Source organism: Babylonia areolata, chromosome 23, assembly GCF_041734735.1.
Source record: "Babylonia areolata isolate BAREFJ2019XMU chromosome 23, ASM4173473v1, whole genome shotgun sequence".
Taxonomy (NCBI): Eukaryota; Metazoa; Mollusca; class Gastropoda; order Neogastropoda; family Buccinidae; genus Babylonia; species Babylonia areolata.
The window spans coordinates 25129164-25147367 of NC_134898.1; the positions used below are offsets into that span (position 1 = coordinate 25129164).

Below are 18204 nucleotides of genomic sequence, written 5' to 3' on the forward strand. Positions count from 1 at the left end.
TTCACATCAAGAATGTGAAAGCACATGAACACCAATGCATACAATTTGAAATTGTTTATTTGGCACCATGTTCTCACACACACATTCATTTTCTTCACCAAAATTAACACTGATACCTCATATGCAAGCATTCTTCCAAAAGCATATCAGTGAAAAGGATGGAGGAAGAACATCAAGACCTGGATTACCAGTAGAGACATGTCAGCGTATGTAGCAGCTGAAAAGCACAGTACACCTCCTGTTCACATATTGATGTCTGCCTCTGTTCACAGCAACAGTACACCTCCTGTTCACATTGCCACATCTGCCACTGTTCACAGAATAAAAGGAGAAAGAACGTCAAGACCTGGACAACAGTACACCTACTGTTCAAATAGTCACATCTGCCTCTGTTCACAGCAACAGAACACCTGTTCACATAGCCACATCTGTCTCTGTTCACAGGAACAGAACACCTGTTCACATAGCCACATCTGCCACTGTTCACAGCAACAGTAAACCCCCTGTTCACCTGGACAACACAGCTACCAATTTTCAAAACACATCTCATACAATGTCGCACCACATGCTTAAACACGCACTATCTTGAAAAAGAAAAAAGCTAATTGTTTTTTTTTTCCCCTCACAAATGTCTGAAAATCAACCCCTCCACCACCTTTAATTTTTTTAAAATTTTGATATTATCATAAATAATGCTTCCGATAATGTATGCGATTTACAGAGAATTACTGACACTTAATTCATGATAAGAAGTTTCTGCAAAATGGAGTTACATGGAGCTCACAGAGTTCATCCATTTTCAGAAAACTGGTTTTACACAGAGTGAACAATTAATTTCTGTCATGTCCCTGGCAGTCCTCTCACTAAGGAAGACAATAAATTCAATTTTTAATACATTGGGAAAGTCGATTTTAAACATCAAGTCTTCTAATAATTAATTGCTGGAAGAATGTCCTTCAGTTATACTCTAAAACCGAAGAACATGTGTTCATGTCTAATGGCATAGACAAGTCAGAGACCAGAAAAAACAATTCACAAACCTATGTGTGTGAGAGCGCATGCAAAGAGAAAATGAATGTGAGAAAGGACAAGACTGTGCATATGACAGGTACTTGCTCACCAACATACAATGCGTGTGTGGTGAGAAGACAGTGGTTGGGTTTCGCTGGAGGGACGTAGTGGTGGTCTCCACTCTGGGGGAGATGCTCGCTGAGTTTGGCTCCACAACCATTATCATCTTCAGTATGGGGCTCAGTAGCTCGTGTCCTAAGCATGTTAAATCAGAGCAGGCACTGCTAAACACCACTGAAGTGACTCAGCGGCAGTGTAGGGTCTCATCTAATGTGTGGACTCTTGGTGTCCCAACATCGATAATTCCCTGTGGACTGCCAAAGCCAGGACTGTGACAGACAAACTTGGGTGCAGCTGTGTATGGGGGATTCAGAATAAGTAGCATGGGTGTATTACATGTGAAACTGAAGATGATAGGCATCAAACAAACAAAAAACAAAACAAAACAAACCCACAACTAAAGGAAGTGGATGGGTTGGTACTTCAGTTATTCAACTGGAGAACACATGCTTGTGCGAGTGCCAACAGACAACCATGTGCTTACATTTAGAGCAAATGTACGCATTCAATTCAAAGGGATATTTGATACAAAATTTCACATTCACAGGAATTTTTATATGTAACTTACACTGACCACAAAAAAGCATACACAAAGAATTACAATGAAGAGAAATATAATGGCAGACTGAAGAAGTAATTTCAAATCCATCAGGCAAGACTGTCCAAAACAACATTTGAACACACAGAATCCCATCCAAGTTATTGAAGACAAAGATGGTGCAGGCATGTGAGGACCATAACTGCTGTTAAAATGATGGTATTTTGCATTCATACTCAGGGAAAATCAAAGGAATAAAAACAAATGAAAGAAAAAAAAGCCCCCATCCACCCCATCACAAAAAAAAAAAAAAAAAAAAAAAGAAGAAAGACTAGTATGAAAAAAACAAACAAAACCCCAAACACACACACAAATGTGAACAGACAAACATGAAACAAATGTACACAGCAGTTTACACACTGATCAAATATTCAGTGAGGACATAAGTCATAAAAAAACATGAACAACTCCATTGGAACAGCAGAACAAGGAGTTAATCCACCTTGATATAAAAATGTTCAAGCAAATAGGGCTTAAATTGGTTTCACAATATACTGATACAAAAATGACCAAATAAAAGATTAGTATCTCCATTGTTAAAGTTCCAAGCATACAAATGGCTACACTTATGCAATCACCTGAAATTCAGTTTTCAAATCTCTTAATCTAGAGTATGGTCCATGAATGTCTGAGCAGCTTTAATTTAAAAACAACCCATCCCTCCTGTCACTGATAACTGTAAATATTTTACAGGAGTTTAGGTAATCCAAGGGTATGGATGGCTGTAAACCTGAATATTTCCTTTACTAATAATTCAAAAATTGTCAATCCTATATTACAGGACCAAACTGATCTCTCTAAAAGTCTTGTATTTCTGCTGCCACATGCATCAAGTTCAATGTCTGCCATTATGCCTATCAGCTCAATGATTCCAAATAAAAATACCACACAACAATTTCATAAACTATTCCACAAAACGTCTGTGTTGGAAGCCAACACAGATTTACTTTTCTTGGAGCCAGGTTTCAAGGATGCTCTGGATGACTTGCATGCCTTTCAGTTAGGCTTTTAAGATATAATACTGATTTAATCAACACTTGGCTTGGCGTTTCTGTTCTGCTGCCTGTCAGACGATTTAATATTGCTAGCAGTAAAAACAGGAATATTTCTCAACTCACATTTAAACTATTGATGTAACGCCAAGGTCATAATATGAATTCAACTTTGCAAGCCATCTTTGTGATGATGTGGTTCGATTTGATAATCAAGTAATGGATTAAAAATGAAACAAAATAAACTGCAAAATAATGGAACTGAAAAAATGACAAAAAACTTGATAAAAAAACACAACCAAATAAAAATATTATTTTAAAAAAAACAAGCCTCTTACAAAACAAAACAAATGAAAAAAACAAAACAACAACAACAATACACTAATCAGCAACCATACAAAGTTAACTCCCCAGTCTGCCTGGAATCTGCAGTGCTGCTCACAATCCCTAAACGTTTTCGTCAACGTTCTCACAGTCCTCATCCCCTCAATACAGCTCAGTCCACTTTCCTCTTTAATCAATCCTCCCCATCCTCAAACAACCCAGTAGACATCTCTAGTCTTTACTTCTCATCACCTGAAAAACCAAAACTCAGTCCACTTCCTCATACTTCTTGTCCTCCTCGTCTACTTCCTGAGAGGATCCTCCCACAGCCCCCTCCCCCTCCTGCTCCTCCTTCTCTGCGTCGGCAGCGTTGGGCACCCAGAGGCCGGAGTCAACGCAGCGCTTGATGTGGTACTCTGCCTGCTCCTTGTCCATCTTCATGATGGCTTGCTGCAGCATTCCAATGTCGCGTGACTCAAAGCATTCCCGCAGTTCCTGTATGACAGGAAGTGAAGCATTGGTTAGGTTTGAGGCAGCTGTGTAAGTTCTGTTGCAATGATTAACGGTTCCTTTCTGTCTGTACTTTCTATGTGGTCTGGTGTGGTTGTGTGGTGTAATTGTGTGGTGCGGTGGTGTGGTGTGGTGTGGTTGTGCATTGTGGTGTGGAGTGGTATGGAGTGGTGTGAAGTGGCGTGGTGTGATGTGGTCTGTGTGTGTGTGTGTGTGCACGCAGGGAAAGTCTGTGCCTGGGGACTGTATGCATATGTACATGTGTGTGTGTGTGTGTGTGTGTGTGTGTGTGTGTGTGTGTGTGTGTGTGTGTGTGTGCTCATTATGCTGGTGTGCAAAGCTATAATATTCTCCAACAAACTCTGCAACAGAAAATGAACTTAGCACCAACACCAAAGCTCTGTGCAAATCAGAAGAAATGCTCAATGCCCAAATTAATTATGACACAAGTTTTCTGGGGTCGAAATGAAAAGTTTCCAATTAGAACAATCTACAGATGCACAGTGACATACATCATTATTGAAGACGTTTCATTTGTGCCGTTACCAAAAATAAAAGAAGAAGAAGAAAATAGGTCTTCAAAATAAAGTGTGTACCAAACACCAAAACAAGCCAGAAAAAAAAAGGCAGAAGGAAAAGCAGACTGACTTCAGGCAGGGACTCCATCACTTCCACTGGGTCCAATCCTCCAGGCCCCAGTCTCTTCTGTCTCTCCTCCTGTCAACACATCAACATCACCTTTTGACCCGCTTCAGTCTACCTGCTTTGAAATTAAAGATACACTTGTCTACACATTAACATCATTCTTTAAGTTTATATAACCCACTACATCTTCAGCTGGTTTAAACATACACACACACTGACACATTCATTTAGTATTATCAGTGAAAAGACATTAAACTGAACAAAACACATATTCACACACTCATCTAGAATCACTCAGTAAAAAGACATTAGACTGAACAAAACAAAGACACACACACTCATCTAGTATTACTCAGTGAAAAGACAATAACCTGAACAAAACACACACACAAACACACACTCATCTTCAATCACTCAAGTCATTAACTTATACATTAACATTCACATTCTCTTCCATCAAATATCACTCAGTGTAAAGATCTTACAAAGTGAGAAAAACACATACATGCTTTATCAATAAAAGAAAAGATCTTTCTACAAATGTTTCATGCATGTGTCAATCAAAGAAAACATCTTTCGTATTACAAGTTTCGTGCAGGTCTATTCGCATACTAATGTATGGTCAATTTTGATAAGGTCACAGCAGCTGGCTGAACAATAAACAATTAATAAATAACATCCATTAGCTTACGCATTACTTGTTGTTGTTTTTTTTCCTTTTTTAAATTTTTTTTTTTTTTAAGAAAACAAAGTTTCCAGTGATCAAAGAATTAAATGATCTTTGGAAACCTGACATTCAACTGTCAATTATCACACTGTATAGCTTAGGATTACCATTTCAGCCATCACTTTAAAAAAACACACCAAAACTGTCCAATAATATACTTTTTAAATCTAAAGGAATTGTTGTACATAAATAACTAAAAGCCCTATCTCTTATGACATTATATCATTGTGTATATTCACACAAGCAAAACAACTATGTCCTAAAAGTTAATTCAGAGCTTAGGATCCATTTGAACAGATCTCTCAAATGTTGTGAAATTACTTGTCAGGAAATAACTGAAAAGCAACAGAAAAAATATGTGTGTACATCTGCTTATGAACTCAGTTAATTAACCCCTTGAGTGCTCCAGGATGGAAATTGCTGTCCCCTTCCAGTGTGCTTTTTTAAAAAGTGCCCCAGGACGAAAATTTGTGTCTGCTTCATGGTAGGAATATTCCTAACACAAGATCATCAAAGTAATATGAAATTGTCATGAATGGATAGTGTGTTCATCTTCCTTTCATAAAAGTAAAGGTTATGTACTTTCTTTCAGTAGCTTGCATGCCAGATTTTTTTTTTTCATTTCCCTCTATGACCAAAACATCCCTAGGCAATTAACTGTCACTGAGCATGAAATAGACTTGGTACTTAAAGGGTTAACAAAATATCTTTACTAACTGATGCCAATGATGATTTTGTTAGAATCACACATGAATTCATTTCAAAATAAAAAAACAAGAGTAAACTATTTTAGTGATTCCTTGTTTTCTTGACATCTGAAAAAAGTACATGCACATGTGTCAAATATTATATATTTATACACTGTCAAATGAATACTGCAGGACAAAACAGCATCAAGTTACTCACCTCTTCATACTCTTTTATGGCCTCTTCAATTCTGGCCTGGGCTCGACCTTTCACCCGCTCGCGGAAACTGTTCAGCTCATCATTGAAAGCATCCATGTACTGTTTCTCTGCCAGTTTAATCCTGATCACACAAACAATAAATCAAACATACATAAATGAAATGAAATTAATAATACATATACAGACTCATACATATACATATATGCAGGAGGGATTACATAAACATAAAACAACATAATCCAACAAAATACACACATCACTTCATTCATTAAGAATTAAAAAAAAGAAAGAAAAATGTGACCTAATATATAAAAAAAAAAGTGAGATTGCACATACTTAGCCAGAACTGTGATATGAAAAGTGAACACCCGAAATCAGCTTGATAGGTGTTCTCGTTTATGCTCATGTTGTTTGAGGAGGGATCTTGCCTTGGCACAGTCAGATGAACCATCCATGACTGTACATCAATACTGGTCATGGCAGTAGTGTGACTAGCTTGGGTCTTCAAAACATTATACCTGTGTTTTCACATGCTGCTCTTGTTAGCCCTAGCTTTTGATGATGGCTTGATAGCTAAGTGGTTCAAGTGTGAGAATTTCAATCTGACAATCCTGGGTTTGAATCTCAGCAGCAGCGTTAGAGGGTTGATGGTCTAGATAAGATTTTCTGGACTCCTAGATCAACACCCTGACCTGCAAGCTCCTCAATTCCTTTTGCACAGAAAGACATGCAGAAAATAAATTAAGCATGTAACTTAAAGGTCCTGCAATCCATGTCAGCATTCAGTGGGTTATTGAAACATGAACATTGCCAGCAATGCATATCCTCAATTAATATGCTGTATAAACATGAGGATTAAAATAACTGTAAACGTTTGAAAAAACAACAAAAAACAACAAAAAACAAACAAACAAAAAAACAAAAAAAACACCTCTCTTGCGACATATGTAAGATTTGTAGTTAAGAGTGAAGCCCATCTATACAAAAGAAGAATAAGTTAATTTCAGAGATCTACAATCCCTCATGACCATGTTCACAAACACACACACACACACACACACACAGAACTCACCAGCTGAAAAATGATAAACAACAAAATCACCTGGAGAAGAAGGCCCGCACACAGCTGCGGGGGTCTTGCTCCAGACTCCTGGCCAGCTCCAGGATGAACTGCATGACGATAGTCTGGTGCGACACGTGCTTCATCAGGTCATGTTTCTGCAATCAGCCACACTGTTCACTTCTTGTGTTCACAGTTCTGTATAATGTCATGCTCAAAAACACACCAATCATACAGGGATGCCAACCCCTCTCTCTTAAGATCAGAACAAATTGCAACCCGTCAAACAGAAAATGGAAAAAAGTCTGGAGTTTCAGATAATGACAATAAAGGCCTGAGATGACCCAAATATAATTAGAGTGATTGCAATGTTAGAAATAGACATGGAAGGGTTTGTTCCTTTCACCCAGCTCTGTCTGATATCCAAGATGACTGAACATCTTTCTCTAACACACACACACACACACACACACACACACACACAGTGATTACAATGTTAGAAATTGACATGAATGGGTTTGTTCCTTTCACCCAGCTCTGTGTGATATCCTAAATGACTGAACATTTTTCTCTAACACACACACACACACACTCATGCCAGATGAATGAACATGTTTCTCTCTCTCTCACACACACACACTGATGCTCAGTAGCCAGAGGACCTACAAACCTCTTCCACTTCCAGATCGATGCACCAGATGACCAGGTAGTTGGCGGTTTCTTCACAGACCAGGTGGGGGTTCTCCTGAAGGAACTGCTGGCTGTCCTCATAGCGTTGCATCATGCCAAACTTGCGGATCTCCGTCTTGTACTTTTTGCTGAACTCTTGCTACAAACAATACATGCAGACATATTTGACTCATGTTTTTTTTCATTGTCTGAAAGGTGGAGCGGTGGCCTAGTGCTTAAACACCTGGCTAGTAAGTGTTTACCGATTCTAGTCCATATGCAGTACAGGATTTTAACTCCTGCCCCACCCCCTCTACTAGACCTTTAATGGTGGCCTGGGTCTGGGTGTTAGTCATTTGGATACGATGATAAACCAAGGTCCCACATGCAGCGAGCACTTGCAGTAAAATAACCCATGGCAACAAAAGGGTTCTGCCTGGCAAAATCATTTCTCTTGTCTGAAATAAAAGCAATAGCACTGATATGCCTGCTCATGACAGAAGTGTGAGGACATCAAAGCGGTACAGAATGTGTGCAGAAAATGACATTTGTTTATTAAGCAAAACTCTCTTCTTCAGGTTACTGAACAAAGGTGCAATTTCCACAGCATTCAAGAATAACACAAATGTTACAATGAGTTTCAAAATGTCACCAATAGTTGGCAGCATGGAAAGGTGCACTTTCATCAAAGTACCTTCTGAGTTCAATGGAAACTCAGCATTGTCAGAACAACATACTCTTAACCAAATCAGATGACCACCATATCCTTCCTATAAAATCTGGTGGTGGTGGTTTGCTTTTCTTGAAAAGCAGCAGCAGAAATCTCTAATCAGACAGACGTTCCACCAGTTACCCTGCAGATTTATCAGCAGTGAAATCACTAATTCATCAGGTGTAAACTTCTCATGTCTGCTCCTGGACTGAGCTTTGAACAGTGAAGGAAAATGCATTAGTATGTCAACAGTTTAAGTCACACAACTTTCGTCTTTCGTCCTTGTCTTTCCATGTGAGTTGTGTTACTTTCATTTACTTTATCCTGGAGTTTTTTTTTAAACTATCTGTCCATGTGTTTTAACAACACAATAACAAACAAGAGAGGCAAGGCCTTCAAGACTCACTTGTGATACACTTTAAAAAAAAAAAAAAAAAAATCGAAGCTTTTTATGTATTGAGTATAATTTCAAAATGTAATGTTTAAGATGAGAAAGATCAGTTTAAAGCAAATTAAGTCCCCTAAAATTACTTACAGAGTAATTTCCCTTTTTTACTATCTGCACAAAAACGTTTCCAAAATAAATAAAACTTCCATGCTTAGCAAAAGAAGTTCCTGTTTGAACAAAAAATGATAATAATGACTGCTCTTGTTGTTGGGTCAGAATATCAGATCAAAGTGCCAAGTTTAGAGAATACAAAAAATATAAATATAACAGTAAATGCAGTTTGCATATAATTCGGCTTCATTTTTTATTTTTTTGTGCCCATCCCAGAGGTGCAATATTGTTTAAAACAAGATGACTGGAAAGAACTGAATTTTTCCTATTTTTATGCCTAATTTGGTGTCAACTGACAAAGTATTTGCAGAGAAAATGTCAATGTTAAAGTTTACCACGGCCAACACACACACAGACAATCGAACACCGGGTTAAAACATAGACTCACTTTGTTTACACAAGTGAGTCAAAAACAGAAATCAAAACAGAAAAAAAGAATTGGTGTAATCTTGCAGCCAATTACAATACGTGGAAAATTTTTATTATCTCTCCATTAAGTAATGTAGAACATCATACAACAAACTTGAATTTTCTTAGTGTATTCCAGGCCCATAAGAAGACTAGAGAATCCTGTCATAATTTGCGAGCAGTGACAACTGTCTAAAAATAAAGGATGCCCAACCTGTCTCTCAGCCTTTTCTTCATCTGTCAACTCCCTGGCAGGCTTGTTAACCTTGTTGATAATCTGGAAAAGAAAAGAAAAGCTTATGAACTAACACTAGAAACAGCTCAGTGAACCATGAAGAGGAATTAGCACACACAAAAAAAATCATTTGTGAAATAAATTTTTCTTAATGCATTGCATCCAATACAAGTGAAAGCTCTCCTTCATAACTACACTGTAGAATTAATGATCAGTCAGATTCTTATCTACTTGTAGTAGCTGTAAGCAATGCAAGAGAGATGAACATCCAAGGAAAAAAACAAACAAACACACACCAAAAAAAAAAAGAAAAAAAAAGTGCATGAAACAAGAAAACAATCTCCTTCCTTTCTTTTAAAAAGGATGTGTGAATGATATGATAGCAGGCATATTTCATTTTGGCAATTCCTTTTGTAGTACTTTACTAAACTATGTGTTTTCAAAAACCACTGCATGTTTAGCTTTTCTTTCTCTTTTCATTTGACTTGAGAAACTACCGCTAATTTGCCATTGTTTTATTTCAAATACCAATGAATGTTCTGTGAATTTTCTTTGCATAGATTTGTGACAGATTCAAAATGTAAATGACTGGAAAGGTCTTCAGGTCATCTATTGTTTGTTTAGCTGAGAAAAATCAACATTACAGTTTAACAAATGCAAACACCAAAATCTGAATCAAGGTGACTACGCTGACGTATTCACTCGCTTGAGTCAAAAATCATGTAATCACTGTAAAGAAGATAATTAATGCAAAGACAGACAGACAGACAGACACACATTTATTTCACTCATTCTCTCTCTCTTTCTGTCATATACATATCAACTTACTGTTTTTGATTTTCCTTCATGACAGATTGTATCAATATTCCATGGTGTTAACTGCAACATAAAAACGTCATTCAGAAAAACTGAAAAACTGCAGACAATTGTAAACCATATTTCATGTTCAATGACCAGTGTGTAATCAGAAAATAACACATCTGACAAAATTCTGCACCCAAGAGAAAAAAAAACAGCAACTTGTGAAAACATACTGACATTTTGTCTTCATAACAGCAACTCCAGCAAAGATCATAACAGACAAACAGTTAGCATCTACTGCGCATCAACACAAAATGACTTCAAATTTTCACTGAACAGCAACTCGTTAAACTGTGTAAAAATCATACTGGCATTAGACTGGACATCTGACGTATATTTTTCAAAATAGGCAGTCTCTAACTCCTTCCGGGACTGGTTAGCTCAGTTGGTAGAGTGCCCAGCTTGCATTCAAAATGTCATGAAATCAATTATCAAATCACAGATACCCAATATAAAACTGGTATAGCATTTTTTATTGCCTGTCTTAATGTGAGTTAATGCAATACATTTTCCAGGGATGCTTGTTCTCCTTGGTATTCTCAACTGAGGTGGGGATCAACATTAAATGTGAATGTAACTAACCCGCTCTTCTTTCTTCAGTTCTTCTTCCTTCTTCTTGAAAGCCCTCTCCTGTTTCTCAAGTTCCGACTCCTCCAGCTTCAGTTTTTCAAAATCTACGTCTGATGTCTGAAAACATAAACCCATGATGACACTGAAAGATAAACACATGCAAATTACACCAATCAGATAAAAAAAAACAAAAAAAACAACAACAACAAAAAACAACTTTCCCTGTCAAATCAATTATTCCATATTCTCACACTCAAGCATGAAAATGACAGGTAATAATTATTATTCATAAAAAACAACAACAACATGCTGACAGGGGTCTTATAAAATCTGCACATATGCATAGCATACACATTCAAAACAATCAGCAATACATGTATCAAATCATTCAGCATATTAGTTATTATTCAACATAGGATAGTTCAAAACCATTTCAGTCTGAGAACGAAAACAAAAACATCCCAGGGGCCTTGGTCATGTAAAGGTGAAGCTTAGCCATGCAGAATAAAATGCCATTCACAGACTGTTTAGACTTAACAGAGGCAGATACAAGTATATATATAATAAATCCAGCTTCCGGGTGAACACAATTTCAATACATGATGGAAAATACTGTACGAACACTCAGCTCCACCAACTCTTGAAGAGAAAGAAAAACCTGAGTAAGAATAAGTGGAAGCTGCAGCATAAAGAAATGGAAAACAGGCATGGATACCAACACATGGACTCATTTTCGATCATACCAACCAAGGCTTTCAAAGAGGTGCCATGTCAAGGTTCAAACCATAAACACAATGTCTTGCATGAAAGCTTTTAGAAAACAATTAACTCATACTTTGTGTATCCTGTCCTGCTTTCGTTGGAAACATGGGGAACAGCATAAAATTTTCAAGATGTACTAAGATCCTGCCTGTGTTTTAGACTGCTTTTCCTCAAATCTGAACATCACTCCTGTCTCTGAACCCAAACTGGATCTTGTGAAAACATGATTTGCTTCAGAAACAGGAGCTGGGGGGTGCCATGGACAACAGACGTGTGTTGCTGCCTCAACCAGTGGCTTATGCATCAACTGAGTTCCTGTTATCAATACTGCAATGTCCATGATCCATTTTTAGTTCCATATCAGACGGGCCCAATAGCCAAGTGGTTACAGCATTGGACTTTCAATCTGAGAGTCCTGGGTTCGAATCTCAGTAACCATGCCTAGTGGGTAAAGGCTGGAGATTTTTCTGATCTCCCAGGTCAACATATGTGCAGACCTGCTTGTGCCTGAACCCCCTGTTTGTATATGCAAGCACATGATCAAATACACACATTAAAGATCCTGTAATCCATGTCAGCGTTTAGTGGGTTATGGAAACAAGAATATAACCGGCATGCACATCCCTGAAAACAGAGTATGGCTGCCTTAATAGCGGGGTAAAAACAGTCATACATGTAAAAACCCACTCGTGTACATATAAGATAACGTGGGAGTTGCATCCCACAAACGTAGAAGTTCCATGTGAACCTGGCAGAAACATGTCACAGCGTAAGAACAGGATTTCTCTCAAAATGTCTGTTAATTTTTATCTGCACAGCCATCTGTTCTATTTTTGATTTTACTGTCTCATCAGAATGCAAATTCCTGTCTATTCAATCTGGTTTGGTGTGATTCTGTTGATCCGACTCTGATATATTCGAATAGAAAACACATTGCACTTCACCACTGAGGCTGCCAAACTTGACTGGTTGGCGTTCTGTGACTTCAGCAGTGGTTGATGACCAGAATCTTTTTGGCTGCCTTCCAGATCAGGATTTGCCTGGGTGACCCAGACACGAGACTAATCCCACATGGTGAACGATTACACAGCAATCACAATGACAAACAGCAAAAAAAAAAAAATTTTTTAAGAGATGTTTCCCCCAAAGGAAGAACAGGAACTGTTGGTTTTTCCTGCTGAATGCAATATATTAAAAAAGACCCTGAAAGGCCTGATGAAATGCTGAAAGCAGCTTTTAAGTTTAATGTGAAAAGTACTAACAAGCAACAAATCAGGATTTTCTAATCACAAAAATCAATTGGATATATTACTTACTTTTAATCAAATTTCATAGTTATACCAGTCTATTGACATAAACAGGAACTTAGGTACAGCTGGTCATCAACTGATAGGATTTGATTTGGGGTGTGATGATGGGGATTGGAGTAGTTTGAACATGGCACAGGTTTTGTATGCAACTGAACTCAGACCCCAAACACACAGGCATTGAAATAAGCATTCATGGGAAAATGCTTGGAATCATATCAATTAATACAAGCCACAAACAGACACACAAATATGCCAAAACATGTTCCATGCATAAACCACAGACATACACATAAATATGCCAAAACATGTTCCCTGCATAATGCTAAAACAATCACGAACATTACACCTACCAAAAATAGGTCAACAGTATTTGTCAAAATAAGCATACCACAAAATTCTAGCCAAGTATATCAACATTCTTTTTATATGTTTCAAATACACTCATCATAAAAAAGGCATGAACTAAATCAAGTGTTAAAATTTGTAATTCCGTATTCAATTTTTGAACTTATTTCAATATTTTGTTATGTCCTCATACAAGTTATCAATAGATAGCAAAACTGTTTATCTTTTATCAGAATAATAGCCCCAGCTTCTGTGACAATAGACTGCATTTTGGTATTCATACACTGAAGCATCATTACAGTAAAAAGTGATGTAGTGAAGCATCATTATGACAAACATGTGTGAACACAAATAATGTATTAATAATGCATGAATTCAAACAAGACCACAAATATTTCCATGTGTTTCCATACCTCTTGTACCCCTTTGAGTTTCTGCTTTATTTCTGCCATCTTCTGTTGGTGACTGAAAAAAAGGAAAAAAAGATTTAGACAAATAATGGGAAATTTGCTTAACTCACTCCGGACGATGGAACACTACAGCGTTCCTGATGTAAGGTAGCATTCCGGACGATGGAACACTATAGCGGTTTCGACAATTAAATTTTTTTTCCATGTTTTCCTCATGGGGTAATATAACAATCGCAGATACACTGGGCATTACGAACGTGTCAAGGGTCAAATGGAAAGTTTCTTCATGAGATTCCGTAACAACACACTCCACAGCAAGCCAGCAAGTTCAGGACCCTACACAAGCTAATCTGCATACGTATCGAAAATGGTGTCGCAGGTGATACAAGTGGAAATTTTTGGAGCAAACTAGATCACAACAGCTGCTGAAGTGATTGAAATGCCTCAAAATGAAGGTTTCGACATCGACGAGGATGATGAAGACGTTGAATAAAGTATCTGCAGTGAAGAAAGCTACCAGCAAAAAGGTACTGATAGTGACTCAGCTACTGAGAGCAGTGAAGAGGGAGGGGGGTGGGCGTTCACACGATGTGAGGAGAGGGGTCAGTGGGTCAAGTACAAGTACAGTGAGTTTCATTCAGTTACTTTATGTTTTGTATTTTTTGTGATTTTTTTCCTAACCCTAACAAATGGATAGTCTGTAGGGAAAAGCAAGGGAGAAAACTATTCGTCCGGAGTGAGTTAAATAAATAATCAGATTTCTAACACGCAAGTATACAACTCATTAGTTTAAGTGTAATTACATTTACAACTTTTAGACATTATCAAACTGCATCTTAACTGCATCATTGTCATACCGAAACTCATACGATCAAAGGCTGACTCTTGAACCATTCAGTTTGTTTGCTACTTAACACCATATGAAAATTACTAAACATACACATGCCTAAATATCACTGATCATGTGTCTTTCCTCTACAGGAACAATGCTAGATCCATCTTATCTGACTGATGACAGTGATGTGAAAATAACTACAAACTATTTTGAGACTGAAAAAATGTATAATTTCTATTTAAATCAAGAGATAAAATAACATTAAAATTGTTAAAATAACCTTTGTTTCTCTTTTTCAAGCTTTTCTTTCTTCTTTTTGGCTTCTTCCATTCTCTCCACACGAGCCTGATGACGCCATCGGAAAAGACTTGGGGTGTCAATGTTCGGGTGAGTGTCATCCTCGTCATCAGAGATCTGAAAGAAACAAGTGTCTAACTTTATGTATGGAATCAACGTCAAAGAATTTCAAAACTGATCAGTTTCATTGTGAATGTTTTAAAAACAAAAATAAAATATGAAAACAACAATACAAATGAACATGCAAACAAAGAAAACCCACCAACTTAAGTCCTGGAATCCAAGGTATTTGCTTATGAACTAAAATAACAATCAAAACTATCAAGACTACACAGTACACACATTTTGGTATACAATCTGAAAATGTGTGTTTTAATCAATCTAAACCATACCTTGGAATATAAATGAATAGAGCATTTTGCTTTAAGTAAATTTAGACTGAGTGTTTCTGATAACAGAAAATGAACAGGAAAGGATGTGCTACTAGTGTTATCAGGCTAAGAGTTAGAAAGATGAAATCCATTTTCTGTTTTGTTGCCCTGATTTCCACGATCTTAGAGTGACTAAGAGACTGCTAAGTTTTCGAAGGGTGACCATCACAGCACACCTGAAATGGGAGCAGAACATGAACAACAGCAGCATCAAAGCAAACTGGATGCTGGTGTTCCTGAAGCACAATTTGCATACAAACTCTCATACCATCAAAGAGGGCCCTAGTAGGACCTGCTATGGAATACTCCAGCACTATGAGATTCCTATGCAAACAAGGACATCACCAAGAGTGAATCCATCCAGGGACACTCTGCCAGATTCAGCATTGGCCGTTACCATAATACCTCCAGTGTAAATGATATGTTGTCCCATCTGAAGTGGCCATCTCTTCACCAATGCAGAAAAGCGGCAAGTCACAGTACTCTACAAGATCTGCAAAGGGCCTGGTCCACCTGACAGCTTGAAAGCCATCCTTCTGGCCCTCTCGTTGCCAGCATAGCAAAGCCCTGCAACTCCCATCTTCAGCAGCTGACTACTTCTCCTTCTTCCCCCATACCATTATCGACTGGTTGTCAGTATTTATCTCCTGCCTGGAGGCCTTTAAGGTGCTGGCTGAAATGGCACTCCTGTAAATCATCACCCCCCACCCCAAGTTGACACATCCATGCCCCCTCACCCACCCCTAACAGCATTCCAGGCAGTTCTAAGACTAAATGATTTTGTGCAAACACAACCCTTCAATGTAAAAACCAGCTATAGTCTTCACTAAGATGAATTTGACTGGAAAATCTTTAGAAGAAGAATGAAGGACCCACAAAACATCAATTGATTTTTTGTTTTTATGTGTGCAAAGCAGTGTTTAAAATATGATAAATTAGAAAGGTGCCTTGATGATGTAATAATATACAATATTCAACAATAACAGTCATCACAGACTTGTGGGAACTATCAAATACAATCCATAGTATACAATTATGCAACTGTGAAATCTACATTAGCGGTAACTCACCAACCTGGCCCATGGGGTTTCAGTGAAAATTCCATTTTCCTTTTTATTTTTCTTCTTTAATTTTATATATATATATATATATATATAGAATCTATATATATATATATATTTTTTACTTTATCCCGGAATTCAATTCGATGAAACAGTAATCTACCAATATAACAAATGAACCCTGTGAAAAACGTCCTTGGACATTCACCATGTTTTTATTGTTATTGTAGTATATTGACTGTTCTAATTTCAGTGCCCTTTAATCAAAATACGTAAATGTGAAAATGAAAATCAAGCGCAATAAAACTATAATTTGAGACGCAAACTTCTTATTTTCAATTAAATTTTGATGCATCTCTAGTTACCTCAATGTGATCCCATTTGCTGTAGTTGATTGTTGACATGGTGATCTTTGAATCGTTCAAAACGTGTAGAAGTCGATATTATCAGAAATATCGTCCAGTGATCCAACTTGCTTCCGTTGGTGGTGTTGTTTCTGGATGATTCTCGGTAAAAACTAATATGCCCTTGTGTCTTTTTACCGCGAACACGAATATTACCACTTCATACTTCTCAAATGCATTGTGGTCGCTTCATCACAGCTTTGTTTGTTTGTTTTTTCTGAAATTAAACAACCTGCTCTCTCTAAGCTTAATAATGTGGTTTTGATCGGATGCAGATTTAATCCTTGGAGCCGGGCGTCAATTCACCTTTGCACTGCTGCAGTTTCGTGATTTCGGACACTTCTTTTATGCTTGGGTAAAAAGATAAAGTCTAAAGTGTAAAATGTACTGTGTTAATAATAACGCAGACTATCCTTACTAAATCATATATGATCTGTATCTGTTACCTATAAAGTGATATTAGAAATAGCAATGCACACAAGAAATCCTTTCAGAATGTTTTATTTGGTTTCACAGACTATGTGAACGGCAGCTGTGCTTAACTAAACTTGTTTCGTGTCCAGGAACTATGATGCCACTTTTCAGTTGGCAGTCATGTTGGAGCAAGTAGTGAGTCTCATGAACTGCTCTTAGAGCAAAACAGCTTTCGTTTGCTGACGCTACGCATGCTAACCCGCCCTTTGTGAGGTTGACGTCATGTGAAACACTGAAGAGCATAATTATAACTCAGTTGACTCTCCGGCATCCGTCAGCCGGTAACCCCCTCAGTTTCCCTCTGGCGCGAGTTGGGTCATCTAAATACATGTATATACTTAGGACAGACCTCTGATACGTCTGTGCTATTTTGAAATTCATTCTGCTCTTGATGCCGTTTGTAACTCACTGAGGAACACCATGAGACTCAGTGAGCAACTGATGACTACGTGACTCCCGGCGCATGACTAGAAACTCAGTGACGCTGAATGACACACGGCTTGTTCTCTCAAGCTGGCTTTTAAGAGGGAGGGCCTGGGCAGCCGGTAAGGGGGTGTCAGTAGTTGGGGACTGAGGAGCGATTTCTTGAGTTGAGTTGCATCAATCAACATGCTGATTACTTGCTATTTTTACTAGGAGGGATGCAATGTTTAATGACCGTCAGTGATATCCATTCAGTCACGTCAGTTGTGGTGAAGCACAACTTTAGTCAGTGACACTCCGGCAATGACATGCAGTCACTCCGGGGATCCAACACGTGACATTGGGCTGTAATGGGACTCAAGGTGGCGGCCCCTGAACGCTTAACCGAGACGTTTATCTACAAATCAGTATAGCGTCCGCGAAGGTCTCTGTTCGAATCCGATCCTGGTCTCAGTCGACCTTTCAGCCACGTTCACTGTGGAAATCAAGTGGAAGTCACTGGGATGACTACTGAGATGATAACCAAGCATCCACTGCCCGCTGGT

At 38.0% G+C, this 18204-nt stretch overlaps 1 protein-coding gene across 2 annotated transcripts; it reads right to left on the reverse strand.

Annotated features, from left to right (window-relative positions):
- Positions 1–39: 39 nt before the first annotated feature.
- On the reverse strand, positions 40–16888 carry LOC143298377 (hsp90 co-chaperone Cdc37-like). 2 transcript variants are annotated; one of them, XM_076611282.1, is made up of 12 exons: positions 16724–16888; positions 14850–14983; positions 13738–13789; positions 12614–12709; positions 10920–11024; positions 10305–10355; positions 9456–9518; positions 7564–7722; positions 6936–7051; positions 5834–5954; positions 4204–4272; positions 40–3540 (listed from the first exon to the last, which is right to left on the reverse strand). In XM_076611282.1, the coding sequence occupies exons 1-12, from the start codon at positions 16760–16762 to the stop codon at positions 3313–3315; spliced, it is 1233 nt and encodes a 410-aa protein (XP_076467397.1). In that variant the 5' UTR covers positions 16763–16888; the 3' UTR covers positions 40–3312. The 2 variants fall into 2 exon arrangements, with proteins under 2 accessions (XP_076467397.1, XP_076467398.1); XM_076611283.1 differs by lacking the exon at positions 12614–12709 and having other exon boundaries at positions 16724–16886.
- Positions 16889–18204: the final 1316 nt, after the last annotated feature.

Bases quoted from the DNA above. Each gene is read 5' to 3' on its own strand.
- LOC143298377 (XM_076611282.1), bottom strand. From the start codon at position 16,762: ATGTCAACAATCAACTACAGCAAATGGGATCACATTGAG. The intron at 9,519-10,304 runs GTAAGTTGATAT...TTTCTTTTCCAG, and splicing joins ATGAAGGAAAATCAAAAACA to ATTATCAACAAGGTTAACAA. The intron at 3,541-4,203 runs GTCAGTCTGCTT...CCTGTCATACAG, and splicing joins TGATGGAGTCCCTGCCTGAA to GAACTGCGGGAATGCTTTGA.